Source organism: Aplosporella prunicola, assembly GCF_010093885.1.
Source record: "Aplosporella prunicola CBS 121167 unplaced genomic scaffold K452scaffold_14, whole genome shotgun sequence".
NCBI classification, from domain to species: Eukaryota; Fungi; Ascomycota; class Dothideomycetes; order Botryosphaeriales; family Aplosporellaceae; genus Aplosporella; species Aplosporella prunicola.
Window position 1 is genome coordinate 771,692 of NW_022983542.1, and position 19,002 is coordinate 790,693.

The following is a 19,002-nucleotide window of genomic DNA, read 5'->3' on the forward strand; positions in this document are numbered from 1 at the left end:
GTTTGTTGAACTCGTAATGTTTCGATCTCAAGGGGGTTGAGAATGAAACTTGGAACCCGCTCAGCCGCAGCTTGGCATTTGAAAGAGGTGACTGGCTGATTAGTTGTCTAAACGAGGCCTGCATGTACGTCCACGTCATGATTTATTTTTCTCCTCGTCCTTTCCGCCCAACCTCTAACCTTAATCTTCATCCCCAATCCCAAATTTTTCTTTGTTCGAACAAAATGTCCTCAGGAGATAATCAGCAGCAAATTCACCTAGACCCCCAGTCAAAAAGCAACCGTGACAAGACAGGAAAGTCATGGATAGTTACCGGTGAGGATGATCCTTGGGCCAATAGTTGGCTTTTTCTTGGTATGTATATTGTAAACTTTATGACCTAAAATAGAAAGTGCACTGATTTAAGCAGACGGCGGTGGCATCAGAGTGTATTCTTGCCTGATTATTTTATATCATCTCATGGAAATGATTGCCAAATACGAAAGTCATTTCGACGAAAAAAGGCAAGCAGAAAACATTTCTCAGCCGTGGGATTTGGAACGAGTCCTTCCATGTCACTATTTTGACATAGTATTTGGTGTAGGGACATCCGCGTAAGTTTACCGTCCAAGAGCCGTGCTTTTTTTTTTTTTTTTTTCATCCACAAGACAGTTTGCAAGACTTTTCCTTCCCTTCATTTCTACCATATAAACCTGTCAAGCCTCTAATGGTCTAGAAAGCATACCCGAAGGAATGCTGGGTTGTCTACGCATGAGTATCTCTCAGTCCATAGCCGAGTTTCAAAAACTTGGACACGCTTTGTATAGCAAGAAAAGAAGTAGGACTGGCCTGCATTCCAAATACGACACCCTATATTCGAAGGTTTTGATGCAAGAAGTCATCCGCAAACACTGCAAGAGACACAAAGGGAACTGTGCAGGCATGACAACATCTGGTAGCGACTCCAAACGCAATCCAGGTACTTGTAAAAGGTATGCTCAAAGCGTCTTAGAGGTTATTCGGAAAGATCAAGAATAATTAAATACTAAAATATATAAAAACTATTATAAAGCACATTCTCTTCTTATTTATTTATAACATATATCTTATTATTTCCCTAACTACGAAAGCTATATGACATTAACTTCTATTTACACAGTTTGTCACCGCCTTTACTCGACTGTGATTACGGCTATACCGACCCACACAACACGAACTGGCAAAGGGGTTTGTATTTTAAAATAGCCACGCCAGTATTTTATTTCAAGATCCGAGGTAAACTATTTTTAGGACTGAATTCGACCCTGCAGACTTGTCTTCCAGCAAAGGGAGACGTTAGTATTGAAGGGAAGAAACCAACCTCCATAGTGAGCCTCGGCATTGGAAGTACTGACCAGGACTTTAAATTCGAGCTCTCTTGGCCTGGGCCCTTTAATGAACGGTCAAAGCTTCTCAACAAGTTCATAAAACATTCTAGTGCTCGTCATTTTCTGATTGATCCCAACGAAGCCGAGGAGGGCTCTAGGAGACTGAGCGAGCTCGCTGATGGCACGCATACTTGGTTCAAAAGATTCAGTGTAGACAAGGGAATGGAGAGAATAAAAATAGACGAATGGGAGAATGGTTCACTGACAGGTACGTCCACTTGATTTGCGGCTGTATCCACGCGGAGTAACCAGACTTTACTTTCGAAGGAGCACTGCAATAGTATTACTAATCTTTATATTATAGATATCGAAACTGGTGAACAGAAAGAGATTCCTGGCGGGAAAACTCTTCAAAAAATCCAGGACGCCGTGCAAACTTACTTGACTCGCGAGTATGGTAGGTTGATATCCTTCATGGCTAAACCCCTCTCCTGAGCCAAATAAACGATGAAAATTTCTGTATACTCTTAGATATAGCAGTACTAACAGTCCAGACCCGGCAATAGACGACTATGCGGCACCCAAGGTGATGCTCAACCAACTCGCGGAATACCTTGTCCGTAAACGTCGCGCACGTGAGCAGCTCTCCACGACAAGTGACGAGTTGAAAGAGCGATATGACCGTTTCATGGGCAAATACCTCACTGGAGAGTTCATCGATCAGCCCGACTGTGTTGTCTCTTGGCCGAAGACGACAAGCACCAAGGTCATATTTAGGCAACGCTGGGGAGGTGAGAGTATGAAAAACTTCACTGAAGGCAGGGAAGACCTCGCTGAAAGTGAGGAGGATATTGCCGAGAGTGATCAAGAAGACGCTGAGAATCGTGGTAAACTTCGCCGAATGAGGGCAAAATGGCGAGAATATTTTGTGAAGGAGTAGGGCAGTTCTTTGTTTTACGGCCGCTGATGAACAACCTTTTACGGTTCCTCTTATCTTCTATTTTGGTTTCGGCTGGGAGTTTTCAGATTTATGTTTCCTTGTGCTTTATTCATAGCTTTTTCTATATGGGTTTATCTAGATCGGTCGTTCCTTGGAGGTACAATGAATCAGTTTGGCATTGAACCGTGAAAAGAAACTGCAATCATGTTGCTCAGCTTGGTACTGATATATCTCAAAATCTAGTACAGCACTGCACTATACATTTATACATCTACAAAGTGTAATGATGAATGACCTCGAATACATCTTAAACTAGATATACACACGCACGACTCCCACCGCAATGCAGCGCAAGACATCAAACTCCAAGCAAGACCAACAAAACCCAAAGACAAAAGAGGAGAAGCATATTAAAAAATATTGTAAACTTTTATTTGTTATCATACCACATCAAGCCCAGGCAGCAGCAGCAGCAGCGGGCATCATCATCAACCCCAAACCCCAGCAGTGTATATATTCTCCCAAAGCCAAAGCCAAGCCGCATATCGATCCCGCAGCAGCCGAAAACTGAGAAAACAACAACAACAGTAAGAAGCGCTCTGCCTCATAGGTAACAAGCCACGCGCGCCGAGCCCCAAAGGTTCCCTATTATTACTCCTATAGCCGAAACACTCCAAGTAGTTGGCACCGCACCGTGATAGTAGCGCCCAAACACTTCGGACACACCCACGCAGCCGCCACTCTACCACTCAAGCGGCTCACCCTTGACATCGCCGCGGTTGGTCTTGGGGACCGGCGCCGCCTCAACCTTGACGGGTCCAGTGCGGTCGCGCGCAAGGTAGCCCTGGCCATCGAGCCACGGCCACTCGCGCGTGCGCTTCTCCTCGAACTTCTGGATGCGCTCCTGCTTCTGCATCGTGAGGCCAATGTCGTCAAGGCCGTTGACGAGGCAGTGTTTCCGGAACTCCTCGACCTCGAACTCGGCCAACACGTTGCCGTCCTGGTCCTTGATCTGCTGGGCGGGGAGGTCAATCTCGATCTCCTTGCCCGCCTTGGCCTCCTCGGCAATTGCGTTGAGCTTCGCCTCGTCGCCGATCCGGATCGGGAGCATGCCGTTCTTGAACGTGTTGTTGAAGAAGATGTCACCGAAGCTGGGCGCGATGATGCACATGATGCCAAAGTCGAGGAGCGACCAGGGAGCGTGCTCACGGGAAGAACCGCAGCCAAAGTTAGGACCGGTGCAGACGAGGATCTTGGCATTCCTGTAGGGATCCTTGTTAAGGACGAACTCGAGGTTCTCGGCACCAGTGGCGGGGTCGTAACGCCAGGCGTTGAAGAGAGCAGAGCCAAGACCAGAGCGCTTGATGGTCTTGAGGAACTGCTTGGGGATGATCGCGTCGGTGTCGATGTTGGCGACGTCGATGGGGGCGGCGACACCCTTAAGCTGGGTGAACTTGGGCATGCCGGTGGCAGTGGCGGGCGCGCCAGACTCGGTGGTGTTGCCCTGGGAGTTCTCCGGGTCGTCAAGGATCCTGTCAAGCTCCTCGTCGTTGTCGAGATCCGCAGTATGCGCCTCAAGCTCCAGCTTAGGGGAGCCCTTCTCAGCAGAGGACTGAGGAGGGGCAATCTTGCGGACATCCGCAAGGCGGCCGGAAAGGGCAGCAGCGGCAGCCATGGCAGGGGACATCAGATGAGTCCTGCCACCAGCACCCTGGCGACCCTCGAAGTTGCGGTTAGACGTACTGGCGCAGCGCTCGCCGGGGGAAAGGATATCGGGGTTCATGCCAAGGCACATGGAGCAACCAGCCTCTCTCCACTCGAAGCCGGCATCAGTGAAGATCTTATCAAGACCCTCGGACTCGGCCTGCTTCTTGACCAGACCAGAGCCCGGAACGATCATTGCGCGCTTGATGTTCTCGGCAACCTTCTTGCCCTTGACAACGCTGGCCGCAGACCTCAAATCTTCGATACGAGCGTTCGTGCAAGAGCCAATGAAGACCTTGTCGCAAACGACGTCCTGCATGGGAGTACCAGCCGTAAGACCCATGTACTCAAGAGCACGAATGCAGGCCTTCTTCCTCGTCTCATCCTGGAAGTCGTCGGGACCGGGGACGACGGCGGTGATGGGGACGACGTCCTGGGGAGAGGTACCCCAGGAGACAGTCGGGGCGATGTCCTTGCAGTCGATGAAGATGTCGTGGTCGTACTTGGCGCCCTCGTCGGTCTTGAGAGTCGACCAGTAGGCAACGGCCTTCTTCCACTCGGGGCTGTCGACCTTGGGAGCGAGAGGCTTGCCCTTGAGGTATTCGAAGGTAATCTGGTCGGGTGCAATCATACCGGCACGCGCACCAGCCTCAATGGACATGTTGCAGATGGACATGCGAGCCTCCATGCTCAAGCCCCGGATTGCCGAACCGCAGAACTCAATAACACAGCCAGTACCGCCAGCCGTACCAATGACACCGATAATGTGGAGGACAATATCCTTGCTGCCAACGCCCGGGGCAAGCTCGCCGTCGACCTGGACCCTCATGTTCTTACTCCTCTTCGTAATCAAGGTCTGGGTGGCAAGGACGTGTTCGACCTCGCTGGTACCGATACCGAAGGCCAAGGCACCGAAAGCGCCGTGGGTGGAGGTGTGGCTGTCGCCGCAAACAACGGTGGTGGCGGGAAGGGTGAAACCCTGCTCAGGGCCGATGATGTGGACGATGCCCTGCCTCTTGTCGCCCATACCAAAGTAGGTCAGGCCAAAGGCCTTGACGTTGTCCTCCAAGGTCGCACATTGTATCCTGGAGTCCTCCTCATCGATGAAGGAGGAGACGTCCTTGAAGTTTTTTCTCGATGACGTAGGGACATTCTATCCTATGGTAAGCGGCAATGGTCGCGGAGGGGGTAGACTGAGATGGCGAACGTACGTGGTCGGTCGTTACGAGAGTGCAGTCTGGCCTGCGGACATTTCTGCTGGCATTGCGGAGGCCTTCGAAAGCTTGCTGCATGAGAGATCAGCCCCGCCCCCGCAACTGCTGTGAAACAGCGGGGTAGTATTTCTTACTGGCGACGTGACTTCGTGGACAAGATGCCTGTCTATTTGGGGTCAGCGGATTGGACTCGACCGTGAGCAGCGTGGTGTCACACACCAATGTAGATCAGGGCAGTGCCATCGTCCTGCTCCTCGATGATGTGGTCCTCAAAGACCTTGTCGTAAAGCGTCCTCGGACCCTTGACTGCGCCGGGCATTTTGCAAATCTACAAGGGGTATCTGGGAATGGAAATGAAAGGGAAAGATGAGAGAGATCAGGGCGAGAGGCAAAGTGCTGGGCCAGAATTCGAGGTGGATGGCGATAGAAATATTGCCGTCAAGATGGCAGCCTGCCGACATCGGCAGCCGACGGATCTGGGGAAAGACTCAAAGCTTAGCGTCAGCTTAGAATCCGCAGCCTCTGACTGGCCGAGCGCCACAACACGGGTCTTGGGCGGGGCCGGCCTCGCAGCACCCATGCTCCTGAACAGCAGCAAGATACGACGCGCGTGCCGCCGATAGCCATGCGAGATGCATTCCACCATGCCGGAGAGGGGTTGCGTTGCATCGTGGTTCGTGTCGCTAACACGCCGAGCAATGCGCATTCTTATCATTCACCATGCCGGAACACGAACCACATGTGCTATTCTTCGCACACCTCCAGCAGCCGGAATCGGCCCAATAAGCAATCGGATGTTAGGAGCTCCCTCCGCCGACGTGAGGGCGGAGGGGCGCACGCGCATCAATTAGGTAAGGAAGACAGAGTGACGCGTGAGAGGCGGAAATCGTTATGCTTCTTGGCAAACTTCAGTCTTTCTCTTTCTCTACGGGTACGAAGCGCATGCTGCAGCGCCTGGGCAATCGATAGGTAATCTGCCATCCCGGGATCTGCTCAGATCTGGCTATCAACCAAACGACCCGAAAACAACTGCTTTGCCGGAATGGTTGTCCTGCTCCAACAGCGATTGCTCGAACGTCAGCAGCAGGTGCGATGTTCGGACAAGAAGTTCTGATGCGTTTTGCATTAGCAATTAATCCGAAAAGTCACCGCGTCGACTCGTTGAATATTGCGGCGCCGATACTGAAGTTCGACTTACCCTCATATTCAATGTCATAGCTAACTGCCAGTTCCTCATTCGCCAGGACGAAGATGGGGTTTTCTCTTCTAAACTTCCGCTCGCGCACTCTAAATCGCAGACCTACATTTTTCTTGGAGGGATTGATCCAGAGAATTCGCTGATCATCAAAGGCCTCAGGACCAGCTTTCTCTTTGCCTTTCCCGGGTTTGGTATATTCAGGGTCTTTTTGGAGCTCTGGCCCTCCCTGCGCAGCTGGCTCTGAATTATTACGAAGCCAGTCCCTGAAGACCCTGACAACGCCCTCATCGACCTCCGAGCAGCTTCGGAGTAAGCCATTGCGAGGGCCAAGTTCGATCAGATTGACAACGGCGCAGAGTTGAGAGAAGCGTTCGTCACTGTCAAGGGATAGCACTTGCTTCACCAACTCTTCGTCATTGTAGCCTCCTCCGCTAAACCGAGGTTGTGAGGTGGAAGGATGCGTCCGAGATCCTGGAATATCCCCAGGCCTGGCGACTCTCCTGTACGCTTCGGGACCCTTTCGGTGTGGCCCGAAACGCGAATAGCGCGACTTTAGATATCCAAGGCGTCCGACCAAGTCGGCATCATCAGCTTCAGGGTCTCTCACGTCTAACCCGTCAGTCCCAAGATAATCACAATATAGTGGCGGTTCTGTAAGCTTTGCGGATGGATGGTAACATTCGAGGAGCAAAGTATACTGCCCCTCCTGTAGGTTTGTGGCAGCAATAAGACGATTGCGCACAATGCGTAGGATGAGCGTGTATATCCGGTGCGAGACGGTAGTCAGTGGGAGGAGATCAGGCGTAGGCAGAGGGTTAAGGACATGGAGCAGGAGCTGGCATGTTCTGTGTCAGTCACATCTGGTAAGGTTGTTTATGGAACATACCTCATTGGGCAGCGAAAGAAGACCTGTACGCTCCATATCCTTATTCGATATTTCCAAGAGAAGCAGAACTGATAGTGTACTCCTCAAAAGCGATATAGCAATAGACGCTGGAACGGGGCGATAAGGCAGTTACATCATGTTTCGGTGAGCGATAAGCAGCGAAGGCACTTAGATTAGATTAGATTAGATCATCGCTTAAGCCTCGCGTCTCGACGCGTCTTCACGATCTTTCCAACACTGACGCATCAGCCTTTCTTCGCTGCCCGGCTTCCATTGTCAAGATGTTCGGGTACGTCCGCGGAAAGCAGGGCAGCCGTCCCGCGAGTCCTGCTCCGGGTCGAGCCTCGGATATGGACCGCCGCCGCCAAAAGGGTCTGTCTGCGAGAGTAGAAGTTCCTCCAACTAATCTGACCCAACCCTCAAGCTCAAAGCTTGGTGACGGCAATGCAAACTCGCCAGAGCCCTCTACGTCAGTGGAGCCGTCGTCTCCTCCGACCCCTCACCATCAAAACATGCAACAAAGAGCTACTGATGAGCAACCACGAGGCAACTGGGACACTGACACAGAACATTTTGACGACACCACTGCTGGGGACTCCACTGTGAGTGATGTGTTTGTTAGAGACAGCCAGCCTCAGCACCATGGCCGCCCCGACGTGCCGATGTATTCGGATGACGACCGTTTTGAACTTGAAGAGCAAGATGAAATGGAATCAGACGAGGACGAGCAAAGCCAATTGTCTGACAACGGAAATGCAAAAATGCATGGTAACCCTATCAATGTTCATCAGTCGCAACCGCACATATCGAAGTTGCCGACGGGTCAAGACGATGGTGCGATGATGCTTCGCAAATATGATCTCAACGAGGGAGACAGTGGGTCTTATCCTGAGACAACCGCCGGAGATCCTGAGAGTCAGAACTCTGGACCATCCCGTCCAGGGACGGGCACTCAAGAGGAGAGGTTCAGAGAACAGCAACTTCCTTCCCATCAATTTGAGTCTCAAATGTCTGCCTATCAATCTCAGGCACCCCAAGCTCCACACTACAAACTCCAGCAACCGCTATACGCGAAACAGATGCAGAATACTCAACAAGACGCCGGACAGATGAGTCCTATGCATACATCCGTAGGACCGCAGGATCCTTTTGGGCGTATGTATGAGCAAGACCGAACCCGGAGGATGAACGGCCAATCAGTCGCAAACCTCGCTCTACGTCACAACCGCAACTCACCTCTGCCAGAGGGAGAAAACATGGCCAACAGGTTTGGATTTGCATATGGTATGAACGTTGGATCAATGGGCATACCGCAAAGCGGGCAAACAAGTCAGCAATCTCGAGCAATTTCCTTATCTGACGGAGAGCCTGAAAGCGACGAGGACGAGCAGCCTGTTCCGGAAGAAACGCAAACCCAATCGCAAAGTGACGACAGCAACGACGACTCAAACGACAGCCATTTTCTCCTTGATTACGACGACGACAAACTCCACAGCATGCCCTACAGTGATCTCGCTTCCGAGTCTTTCGACCACAACGAGCGAGCTCGCCCGCCCAAGCCCTCCTGGCTCCCAGACCAACCTCTTTCCCAGCGCCTCGAGCATGTATTCAATCATTCACGGCCTTCGGTCCAACCCAATTTCGTGCCACCAAAATCTGCCAACAAGTTCTTCGCGTCGCTCTCGCTCGAGGAGTGGGAGGAAGCTGGCGACTGGATCTTGGGTGAGTTCGGAAACATTCTGAAGGGCCTGAAGGATGCGCGAAAGGAGAAGCGCAGCATCGCGGCAAAGTATGAGGAGGAAATCAGGAAGCGCAGCGAGGCGGTGCAAAATAAGAGGATGCGCCTTGAGAATGTGATGGATGGGTTCAAAGTGAGGGGAAAGGATTTGCTGGAAGAGCCGAAGAAGGAGGCGCAGATGCAAGAGCAAGGTGGAAACGGGAGCGGGAGTGCAGTGTAGGGCCTTTCGACGACAGTGTGGTGGTAGCGGATTGCACGTGGCTCAACGCATGGTCTAAAGGGCGAAATTGGCTTTTTTAGCTGACGATAACAGAGAGCACGAGGTGGGCATTTGCTTTATTTGAGAGAGCTTGTTGAAGACATGAGGGAAGTTGAGCATCTTTCAATTGCAGTAATTAGCAGCACCAAGTACGTACCGCATCAACAATGAACGACATTCAGTGGCAGTAAACACCAAGTATTGCCTTTCTTGACGCGGTAGGGTAGTGTAGTTTGCTGTAGTATACTTCAATTTAACCAGTCAAGTCCCGTAATATCACAACCCATCCACGCCAGGCCGGAAATCTTTCTGTCTGCTGGGCCTGCACTGGAACTAACATTACCGACCACCAGCCCGCTAATGACCTGTTTTCACCACCATAAACGCCGTGCTATAGTTGCCTTTTAACATGTATGCTGAAACAAGCTATAAGATAGCAAGGCAGAAGAGCGATCAAGCTGCCAACGAACTAAATACGCGAGGTAAAGAATAAAGGCATCTAAAGACTGTAAAGGAGGAGTGATTTTGCCCTGCATATTTTCGTTTTCTCTTCTGAGATTAGTGCATCTATTCTTCTCCTTTCCCTGCTCTGTCCCTCGATATTTTCGGTTCGGCACGTTCTCCATCGCCCAGCGATCTCCGCTGATGCATGGATGCACGCTGACAAGTAACAGGCTCGAGCGGGGGCTATGGTGCGGGTGTGCGGTTACACTGTGGCGCTCAGCCTATCATTTGAGACAGGCTAGGGACGAGTACGTGCGACGTTGAGTCACAATGAGTTTTTCCTGCGTCAATGCGGTCGGTGAAGGTGGGAGTCATCTCGTCGACGACGCTCTGCCACAGCCACATCCAGCCTTGCCCCACCGGCTCATCTTCGGGCACGCGAGGCTGAGATCGTCATAAAACCTTCAACTTCCGCCTACCTAGGTTCCAGCTCCAGCTTTTTCCAGCCTCGCCATCCGCCCCATCCCTCGCTTTTTTCTTCTCTACGACGTAGACGGCCTCAGCGCGTCCTTGGAAATACTATCCCCGACAGACGCATCACCACTCGACACTTTTCCAGCCATGGCGGTCCGCGCGCAGTTTGAGAATTCCAACGAGTGAGTTGGCTTGGCCTGCGGGCGCGCGGCGCACCAGTCGCACGCATAGTGGCTAACGCGCAAGCAGGGTCGGCGTCTTCTCGACGCTCACCAACTCGTACGCGCTCGTCGCAGTGGGCGCGTCGGAAAACTTCTACAGGTACGGCAGCATTTTTCTCGGCGGAATCAGATACCTAGTTGGCACGCGAAAAGCTAACCCCGCCCCGCAGCGTCTTCGAAGCCGAGCTGCAAGACGTAATCCCCATCTGCCACGCGACAATCGCGGGCACGCGCATAGTCGGGCGCCTCACGGCGGGCAACCGCAAGGGCCTGCTCGTCCCCACGTCGACGACGGACCAGGAGCTGCAGCACCTGCGCAACAGCATCCCGGACGAGGTCAAGATCCAGCGCATCGAGGAGCGCCTGTCGGCCCTCGGCAACGTCATCTGCTGCAACGACCACGTCGCCATCGTCCACCCGGACATTGAGCGCGAGACCGAGGAGATCATCGCCGACGTCCTCGGCGTCGAGGTCTTCCGCCAGACCGTCGCTGACAACGTCCTCGTCGGCTCGTACATGAGCCTCAGCAATCAGGGCGGCATCGTCCACCCCAAGACCAGCATTCAGGACCAGGACGAGCTGTCCAGCTTGCTGCAGGTCCCGCTGGTGGCCGGCTCCATCAACAGAGGCTCGCCCGTCGTCGGTGCCGGCATGGTCGTCAACGACTGGATGGCCGTGACTGGTAAGTTCTATTCCACCCGATCCCGCCCCGCAGTCAGCAGCTAGCTAACACGCCGCCCCCCACAGGTCTCGACACCACAGCGACGGAGCTCTCGGTCATCGAGTCGGTCTTCAGGCTGGGCGAGGGCATGGGTCCCTCCGCCATCAACACGACGAACAAGGAGACGATGGTCGAGTCGTTCTACTAAGCCCGCGTCGCCGACAACCGAGACTACCCGCGCGGTGTGCTGCCCGGCGGCACCCGCTCTTTTCAGCAGCACGACTCGACGCGTTCTCACGGCATTATTTTGGGACGGATGACAGACAGGCAGACAGGCAGGCAGGCTCGCAAAGCAGGAAAGTCACACGACGTTGGAGGGTCGCGAACGGGAAAAAATCGAAAAAGGTGACGCTCGCATTCTTGTACATTGCGCCATTGGCGCGCGCGCGCGCGCGGCTAGCTAGCTTCCATGTATGTCCGCGCCGGCGAGCCCTGGCTTGTGGGCTGGGCTTGGGATTGAGTTGAGTTTAGGGCGAGCAGGGAGGGGGCGTTCTTGAGGGGAGGGACGGCGCATTTTGGATGCGAGAGGAGGCTTCAATGGCAGAGGTTAAGGCGGCTGCGCGGGGCGCAGACAACGAGGTCCTGCTGCCCTCGGCGCGCCAGAGAGCATGTTGATTCCATACCCGAAGCGTCTAGCGGGGGTCTCCAAAAGAAAAAAGTGGTGACGCAATCTTACCGTGTACCTACTCCTAGGTTTTCTCCCATCATCAACCCGTGCAATGGCAATGCAAGAGATGTGTGAAGGGGAAGAAAGAAAGAAAGAAACCACCTCAGAAGCACGAAAGAAAGATAATTGGCTTCCACACCCCCATGCTCACCCCGCCGCCGCCATCAATCAACCAAGAAGGCGGCAACAAACACCAGCCCCAAACCCCCCAAACCCCTCACCCTCACTCCTTAACATGCCCCGCCGTCGCCACGCCCAAAATCTCCTCCTCAAACCCACTCACCAGAATACACTCGACCCCGCCATCGCCCAACCGCTTGCGTCCCACATTCTCACCCACAAAAGTCTCGGGCTCCCTAACGCCCGAGAAAACCTTGACCACGCCCACCGCCTTGCCATCCTGCTCCCTCCGCGCGCGCAGCAAGCGGTCCACGCAGGGCAGATTCCCACTCAGCCGCTGCGCGCACGGCTCCATGGTCGTGTAGACGGCGCACTGCGGCGGCAGGACCTCGCCCACACGCTCCTCGGGCAGCTCGTGTGCCTCGGCGTATTTCTGCAGCGCGCATTGCTCCGCGTGCGTGTTGCCGGGGAGTTCGAGTGTGTAGCCTGTTGCTAGAATGTCCCCCGTGCGCTCGTTGACGAGCACGGCGCCGACGCAGAAGTTGGTCGGCTGTGGGGGCGATTTACGAGCTTCGCTGATCGCGAGCCGCATGTATGATTCGTGGTCGAGGGTTGAGGACGGCGTGATGGGGTTCGCGGGCGGCATGGTGGGTGGGTGGATGGGCGCGTGCGCTTGCTTGCTTGCTTGCTGTTGCGCGAGGATAGGTGGGTATGGTACGGAATAGTATGGTTGTTTGGTTTCTCTTATTCTTTCCTTTTTTTCGTTCTTGGCAATGGGCGCGTATAGGGGGTGGTTCTATGCTCGTTGCATGAGAAGCATTGCAAAATATGTGTTGTTTGATCGCCCCGCCGCACCGCCGGTGACGGAACCTTTGCCATGACTCGAATCATAGGAGCGCGGCTTTAACCGCCTATTTCCGATGCGCGACCCGGACGCGTCTACGGCGTCACCAGCGTCGTCCATGACGCGCTTTGCCGCTTCCTTCTGTCGCGCTGCTTCCTTCGACCAATCCCTCACTCACCCTTCACCGCCAGGCCCCGGAAATCCAAACACGCCGAAGAGGGACTCTTCGACGAGGGCCTGTCTCCGTCTTGAACTAGATCTCGAACTTGGTTGACTCGCTATCTAGAAAAGAAAGCACCTGTGGCAGCTCACTACTGTTTGAGTAGCGTTAGCTCACTACTGTTTGAGTAGCGTTAGCTCACCACTGTTTAGTAGCGTCAGTCCACTACTGCTTAGTAGCATCAATCTCAGCATACTCGAGCCAGCGATTATCACTGGCCTTCTTCCAGGTGCGAATGGCGCCGTCGTCGCCCGTCGAGACAAGCAAGTCGCCTATCGAGTGTGTGTGGTTAGCCAGGAGAGACAAGAAAGAGCGCGTACATATGTGTCCTTACCCATCTGCGAAAACGTGACACGCCACACAGCCCCGTGGTTCGACTGCAGCTCCGCCGCAAGTTTGACAACGTGCTTGACGCGGCCAGGGTCCTGATCGTTCTCGAGCGCCGCGTCACCCACACGCGTTGCGCTGGCCAAGCCGGCGCCAATGCCCGACGGGGCGTTTCTGCTAGCGCCGCGGCCACGCGGCGAGGCGGCGGGCTCGGGGGGCACGGAGGGCGCAGCGAGCCCGCCGCCGGTAGAAGGGGTGCCGGGGCCGCCAGGGCCGCTGGCACCGCCGCCGAGCGGAAACGAGGGCTCCGGCGTCGAGAGGTCGTAGATGCGGAGCATGCCGTCCTTGCTGGCGGTGGCGATGATGTCGGAGCCGCGCATGCTGCCATTGGCCCACGCGACGTCGCGCAAGATGTTGCGCGAGCCTGTGAGCTCCGCCGCGACGTAGAAGCGGCGCTGCTTGTCCGTACGGTAGACCTTGACCGTGTCCATGGCTACGACGGCGAGAGACAGGGCGCGCCGGTCCAGTCCGGCTTGGATGGCCGTCCAGCAGGGGAGCTGCTCGTGGTGGAAGCAGACACGGAAGCTGGCCTCGTCGGAGCGCGGGGGCGCAGTGGGCAGCACAAATGTCTGGGCCATGACTTGCCATTCGGACAGGTTGCTGTGATCAATGGGTTCGTAGATGGTGAGGTAGCCGTCGCGCGAGATGAGCGCGACCCACGTCTCTTGCATAATGTTCTTGAAGTCGAGTGACATGAAGGGCACCTTGGTCTCGGAGACCTGGTTGTAGATGAGCTTGAAGCGGCGGCCCGAGTTTGCGATTTCCGTCACGTCTTCCTGCCATAGCTTGAAGCGGCCGTCCTCGCCGATGCTGCCGAGGACCTCACCCATGAACGGGCCGTTCCATTTGACCTGGCCGCGCGTGGTCAGCGAAAAAAAAGAAGCAACACGGAACTCGCGAGCCACATGGCAGGGACAGCGAGGTTCTACGGCATTAGCGAAACGCGCGGGCGGCTAGATACTTACATCGACAACCTCGGCATCGTGGGCCCTCCAGGTGTCGACCAGCGACCAGGCGTCGTCCTTGCGATCCCAGACCTTGAGGCGGTGGTCCGACGAGGCCGTGACCATGCGGGTGCCGAAGAAGTTGAAGTCGACGGCCAAGACGAGGTCGGAGTGGGCGTGGTCAAAGGGCTGAAAGGCAGCAGAGGCGGCCATGGTGGACCAGGCGCGACGGGCGTGGGCTTCCGAGGCGCGCAGCTCTAGGTAGGCAGGATTGTCGTGGTGGTAGTTATGATGGTGGGGGTGGGCAGTCAGGCAGGCGCCATGCTCCAGGGTCAGCAGAGAGCGGCAGTCGTTGCTGCTGGGAGGCCGCGGCGACACAGAAGCCTCAGAGGTGGCTTGCGACGGCAGGCGGCTGGGCGTGAGGTTTTGCAAAAAGGCCGGGCGGGCGAGCTGCGTCGTCACGGCATCGAGCTGGGCCTGGATGGAGTCGCGATGATCCATTGGTGCATTGATCGTCTTTCGGCTGCGTAGCCGCTTCGCGTTAGAGGTTGAGGTTCCCTTTTAAACCAAACACATGTCAACTTCGCTGAGCCGCAAGATAAAATCATAAAAAAAACATGGCCAAAAGTCTCTCCTCGCCCGAGACGGCCGGCCTGCTCGCCGTTGCGGCCGCTTGCTTCGCTATCCTCGCAAATACCTTCCGCGCCGATGGTGAGCCACTACTTGCCTCTCTGGCCTTTAGCGGCCTGGCCTTTGCCAGCTGCTACGCCCTCATCCGCTGGCTGGGCGACGCCTTTATGCGCGCCGGCTTCAAGGGCAAAGACCTGTCCAAAACAAAGCAGATTGAAATGTCCGTCTGCCTCTACACGTGATGCATCTATCATACTGACGCGCAAGCCAGTCCCGAAACCATGGGTGCTGTATGCGCCGTCGTCTATCTCTTTACTCTGATCGTCTTCATTCCTTTTCCCTTCTACAAGGATATCGTCGCCGCGACGTCGGGCGGCGGAAACAAGGATCTCATCATGCAGGTCCAGGAGGTGGAGACGGGGCGCTTCCTCCATCGCTTCCCTCACAGCAAGGTATTATGTGCGACCTGTCAGTTGTCTTCGGGCGGTTGACATTCCTCGCAGCTGGCGTCGTATCTCTCGGCCATCCTGTCTCTCCAGACGGTCGTCATCCTCGGCATCGGCGACGACCTGTTCGACATCCGCTGGCGCCACAAGATCCTCATCCCCGCCTTCGCCGCCATCCCCATGCTCACCGTCTACTTTGTCGACTTTGGCGTGACCAAGATCGTCATCCCGACGCCGCTGCGCCCGTATCTGGGCGACCTCTTTGACTTGGGTAAGTGCGTTTAGAGCTAGCTGCGCTGTATGCACGTGTGTGCATTCCTGTCCTCCGTCCCGCTCCTCTGGGAATCCGACCAACCCAACCCGCTCTTGCCCCACCAAGCAACAAGCTCCGCCGTTTGTTTCAGCTGCAGCTGCACGCCCGTCCGCTCAGAGAACGCCCTACTAACGCTCTCCCAGGCTGGCTCTACTACGCCTACATGGCACTAATCTCGATCTTCTGCCCCAACAGCATCAACATCCTCGCAGGGATCAACGGCATCGAAGTCCTACAATCCATCGTAATCGCGCTCCTGCTAATCCTCAACGACCTACTCTACCTGCTCCCCCCACCCCCACCACACTACCCCGTCCCGCACCCGGCAACAGACGCGCACCTCTTCTCTCTATACCTGCTCCTGCCCTTCCTGGGCGTCTCGCTCGCCCTCCTCAAGCACAACTGGTTCCCCGCCCGCGTCTTCGTCGGCGACACGTACTGCTACTTCGCGGGCATGGTCTTCGCCGTCGTCGGCATCCTCGGGCATTTCAGCAAAACCCTGCTGCTGCTCCTCCTCCCCCAGATCGCGAACTTCGTCTACTCGGCCCCGCAGCTCTTCCACCTGGTGCCGTGTCCGCGCCACCGTCTGCCCCGCTTCAATCCCGCGACGGGCTTGCTCGAGCCGTCCGTCGTTGCCTTCGCTTTGCCCTCCTCCACCAGCACCAACAACACCACCAACCCCCCCACAAACGCCACCACCAACGCGCCCCCAGCCAAAACCCCCGCCACAAATCCCCCGCCCCACCCCCTCCTCGCGCACGCCCTCCGCCTCCTGCACCGCCTCCGCCTAATCCGCATCCAAGAAGACCCTGCCACAGGCGCCATAACGTCGGCAACGAACCTGACGCTGCTGAACCTGTGGCTGGTGTGGTGGGGACCGCAGCGCGAGGACCGGCTCGCGCTGGGCGTGTGCGCGGCGCAGGTTGGGGCGGGGCTGCTGGGCTTGCTCATTCGGCATCGCTTGGCGCTGGTCGTGTTTGAGCGGGATAATTGGGCTGTGTGAGTGTGTGGGGTTTGGTTTGGTTTGTTTTGGGGCGTGGGGAGGGGGTGAGGGGTGAGGGGAAGAGAGAGGTTGGGCGTGTGTGTGTGTAAGATATTTGTTTGATTGTTTGTTATTTTGCTTTCTTTGTTTGGGTGAATGGGCGAGCTGGAGTGCTACCTATGTATATGCATGCTTCGCCAAGTGCTGGCCACTAGAACACGCGAGCTAGCTATGTAGCTACCTACTCTTAAGAGAACGTCCTAATAGCCCCATAAGCAAGCAAGCCCCCCACCACGGCCGCCAACAACTTAAACGCCTCGGCATCGAGCACCGCCGGCCGCTCCGCCGGCATATCGCTCAGATAGCCCCGCAAGCGGCGCGCCATCATCTCCTTCGAGAACTCCGCCTTGACGCGCTCCTGGCCGGCCATGCCCATCTCCTCCAGGCGCGTGCGGCCCACGCCCCCCTCCCCCTCGTCCAGCAGCACCAAGCGCATAACGGCGGTCCACTCCTCGGGCTTACTCACGTCGCGCAGCCAGCCCGTCTCCCCATCCACGACCGTCTCGAGCGGCCCGCCCTCGTTGGCTGCCAGCACTGGCGTGCCCGCCAGCATGGCCTCCAGCGGCACGATGCCGAAGTGCTCATGGCGCGGCGTGTAGAGCAGCAAGCGGGCGGAGGCGAGGAGCGTGGCTTTGAGCGTCGTGGGGATGGACAGCAGGAACAGCACGTCGATATCGTCGGGCACCGACAGCGCCGTGATGACGTTTTTGACCGTCGCGGCTTTGAGGCCCAGCGCCGCGGCCTGCTCGTTCAGCGCGGCGTAGTAGGCGGCGTTCTCGGCGACGCGCGCGTCGTACCCGCCCGCGAGTACCAGGCGCGTCGTTCGTCGTTCTTGCGGCGTGAGGTTTGCGTAGGCCCGGATTGCCAACCCGATGTCTTTTTTGCGCTCGAAGCGGTTGATGCTGAGGAAGACGGCTTTGTGCGCCCACAGCGGGGTGTCCTGGCTCTTGACCTCGGCGGCTTGCTCCGACACGTGCGTGTCGACGCAGGGGTACACGACGCCGGGGTCGCGGTGGGCCAGGGCGGGGAAGGCGTGCTTGAAGACGCCTTTTGTGAAGTTGCTGTTGACGACGATGGCGTCGCTGCAGCCAGTGCTCCAGCTCTCGAGCTTGTCGAACGGCACTCTGTACGCGGTTTTTAGTGAGTTCTCGTGCTGCGCGAGCAGCTTGTCGGGGAAGTGGCAGTAGAAGAGGACGCGCGCGGCGGGCGAGAGCAGCCGTAGCAGCGGCACGCCTGCGCTCAGTTGGTCCACGAAGAAGACGTCCGGCTGGAGCTGGCGCAGCTCCGCTGTCAGCACTGCAATCTGCAGAATCAAGTGCACCTGGCGCAGGACGGCGCAGAGGATGGAGAAGCGGCCGAGGAGCGAGGGCGGGACGAGCGAGTTGCCGCGGACGCGCACGTCCAGAGTTCCTTTTTACATAGCGATGACTACTCAGCGGCCTTGATCTTCTTCATTCTTCATCTTCTGCTTCATGAGCGCGTGATTGTGGCTACGCTTTGCGTGCGTGGGGCTAGTGGCTTACCGTCGCGCGCCTCGTCGAAGCAGTGCTTGCTGTCGCAGTGCGACGTGAAGACCGTCACCTTGTACCCGAGGTCCTGCAGACCCACGGCGGCGTCGACGACGAGCCGCTCGGCGCCGCCAATGCCCAGGTCTGGGTGGAAGAAGACGACGCGCTTCGTCTTGTCCGTCATGGCGGGGAGGTAAGTTTGCAGGTGTTTGAGGTTGCTTCCGCAAGCTGCAGGTACGTGGCTTCCCGTCGGTCTACTGCCCCGCGTTGCGAAGTTTTGCCGGCCTGGGGTGTGTAGGCAGGTGTTGACAACGACGTCGATTGAAATATATCTCCGAATGCGTGTACGGAAAGATCTAGAACTAAGTATTCTGTTATATTGCTTGTATAACTCGGCCATCATTCTTGTCTATTGACTGCTACCCTCGAGGACTAGGGCTGTCTAAGAAGCGCTGTCTTCTCTTTAGCATTTAACGGGCTCAGAGCTCTCTAAGGCCTTGTGGCGTAGCAGGACTGGTTAATGTATTTATCGAGAATGTAATTTTAAGGCACTAAACTAATATGTGGGCTCCACTTGATGATATCAATTTAAACATCATATACTGCTCCTAGGTATAAAGAAAGAAAGAAATAGTACCTAGAATAGAGAAACACTACGCATTCTTAAATCGCTGTTAATAAACAGCACAGTACAGCAGCATCAGAAAAGATACCAAACCAAAAGAAAAATAACCCC

General features: G+C 55.8%; 9 protein-coding genes across 9 annotated transcripts; 4 read left to right on the forward strand and 5 right to left on the reverse strand.

The window, feature by feature from the left end:
* Nucleotides 1-606: 606 nt before the first annotated feature.
* Nucleotides 607-2,286, forward strand: K452DRAFT_359205 (uncharacterized protein; the record flags this gene model as incomplete). Its single annotated transcript, XM_033546246.1, has 5 exons — nt 607-971; nt 1,139-1,206; nt 1,270-1,614; nt 1,711-1,803; nt 1,901-2,286. The coding sequence occupies exons 1-5, from the start codon at nt 733-735 to the stop codon at nt 2,284-2,286; spliced, it is 1,131 nt and encodes a 376-aa protein (XP_033397174.1). The 5' UTR covers nt 607-732.
* Nucleotides 2,287-2,720: 434 nt separating this feature from the next.
* Nucleotides 2,721-5,669, reverse strand: K452DRAFT_351548 (uncharacterized protein). The gene is made up of 4 exons (XM_033545724.1): nt 5,424-5,669; nt 5,339-5,370; nt 5,202-5,276; nt 2,721-5,143 (listed from the first exon to the last, which is right to left on the reverse strand). The coding sequence occupies exons 1-4, from the start codon at nt 5,521-5,523 to the stop codon at nt 3,029-3,031; spliced, it is 2,322 nt and encodes a 773-aa protein (XP_033397175.1). The 5' UTR covers nt 5,524-5,669; the 3' UTR covers nt 2,721-3,028.
* Nucleotides 5,670-6,081: 412 nt separating this feature from the next.
* Nucleotides 6,082-7,372, reverse strand: K452DRAFT_359207 (uncharacterized protein). Its single transcript, XM_033546247.1, has 3 exons — nt 7,289-7,372; nt 6,403-7,237; nt 6,082-6,314 (listed from the first exon to the last, which is right to left on the reverse strand). Exons 1-3 carry the CDS (start codon nt 7,322-7,324, stop codon nt 6,211-6,213), a joined length of 975 nt encoding a protein of 324 aa, XP_033397176.1. The 5' UTR covers nt 7,325-7,372; the 3' UTR covers nt 6,082-6,210.
* Nucleotides 7,373-7,558: 186 nt separating this feature from the next.
* Nucleotides 7,559-9,508, forward strand: K452DRAFT_288164 (uncharacterized protein). The gene has a single exon (XM_033540603.1). It carries the CDS (start codon nt 7,570-7,572, stop codon nt 9,244-9,246), a length of 1,677 nt encoding a protein of 558 aa, XP_033397177.1. The 5' UTR covers nt 7,559-7,569; the 3' UTR covers nt 9,247-9,508.
* An 842-nt stretch (nt 9,509-10,350) lies between these two features.
* Nucleotides 10,351-11,293, forward strand: K452DRAFT_228945 (uncharacterized protein; the record flags this gene model as incomplete). Its single annotated transcript, XM_033537005.1, has 4 exons — nt 10,351-10,385; nt 10,453-10,524; nt 10,595-11,106; nt 11,172-11,293. 4 exons carry the CDS (start codon nt 10,351-10,353, stop codon nt 11,291-11,293), a joined length of 741 nt encoding a protein of 246 aa, XP_033397178.1.
* A 742-nt stretch (nt 11,294-12,035) lies between these two features.
* K452DRAFT_327129 (uncharacterized protein) lies at nt 12,036-12,578 on the reverse strand (the record flags this gene model as incomplete). Its single annotated transcript, XM_033544892.1, has 1 exon — nt 12,036-12,578. One exon carries the CDS (start codon nt 12,576-12,578, stop codon nt 12,036-12,038), a length of 543 nt encoding a protein of 180 aa, XP_033397179.1.
* A 583-nt stretch (nt 12,579-13,161) lies between these two features.
* On the reverse strand, nt 13,162-14,828 carry K452DRAFT_309219 (uncharacterized protein; the record flags this gene model as incomplete). Its single annotated transcript, XM_033543230.1, has 3 exons — nt 13,162-13,268; nt 13,331-14,308; nt 14,345-14,828. The coding sequence occupies 3 exons, from the start codon at nt 14,826-14,828 to the stop codon at nt 13,162-13,164; spliced, it is 1,569 nt and encodes a 522-aa protein (XP_033397180.1).
* Nucleotides 14,829-14,944: 116 nt separating this feature from the next.
* K452DRAFT_334157 (uncharacterized protein) lies at nt 14,945-17,030 on the forward strand (the record flags this gene model as incomplete). Its single annotated transcript, XM_033545188.1, has 4 exons — nt 14,945-15,177; nt 15,229-15,409; nt 15,461-15,674; nt 15,860-17,030. 4 exons carry the CDS (start codon nt 14,945-14,947, stop codon nt 16,717-16,719), a joined length of 1,488 nt encoding a protein of 495 aa, XP_033397181.1. The 3' UTR covers nt 16,720-17,030.
* Nucleotides 16,497-18,450, reverse strand: K452DRAFT_272358 (glycosyltransferase family 4 protein; the record flags this gene model as incomplete). The annotated part of the gene is made up of 2 exons (XM_033539088.1): nt 16,497-18,168; nt 18,282-18,450. 2 exons carry the CDS (start codon nt 18,448-18,450, stop codon nt 16,946-16,948), a joined length of 1,392 nt encoding a protein of 463 aa, XP_033397182.1. The 3' UTR covers nt 16,497-16,945.
* Between the last annotated feature and the right edge of the window lie 552 nt (nt 18,451-19,002).

Bases quoted from the DNA above. Each gene is read 5' to 3' on its own strand.
- K452DRAFT_359207 (XM_033546247.1), bottom strand. From the start codon at position 7,324: ATGGAGCGTACAGGTCTTCTTTCGCTGCCCAATGAG. The intron at 7,238-7,288 runs GTATGTTCCATA...AGAACATGCCAG, and splicing joins TTCTTTCGCTGCCCAATGAG to CTCCTGCTCCATGTCCTTAA. The intron at 6,315-6,402 runs GTAAGTCGAACT...AAAACGCATCAG, and splicing joins CTATGACATTGAATATGAGG to AACTTCTTGTCCGAACATCG.
- K452DRAFT_351548 (XM_033545724.1), bottom strand. From the start codon at position 5,523: ATGCCCGGCGCAGTCAAGGGTCCGAGGACGCTTTACGACAAGGTCTTT. The intron at 5,371-5,423 runs GTGTGTGACACC...GACCCCAAATAG, and splicing joins CACTGCCCTGATCTACATTG to ACAGGCATCTTGTCCACGAA. The intron at 5,277-5,338 runs GTAAGAAATACT...TCTCTCATGCAG, and splicing joins TCCACGAAGTCACGTCGCCA to CAAGCTTTCGAAGGCCTCCG.
- K452DRAFT_288164 (XM_033540603.1), top strand. From the start codon at position 7,570: ATGTTCGGGTACGTCCGCGGAAAGCAGGGCAGCCGTCCCGCGAGTCCT.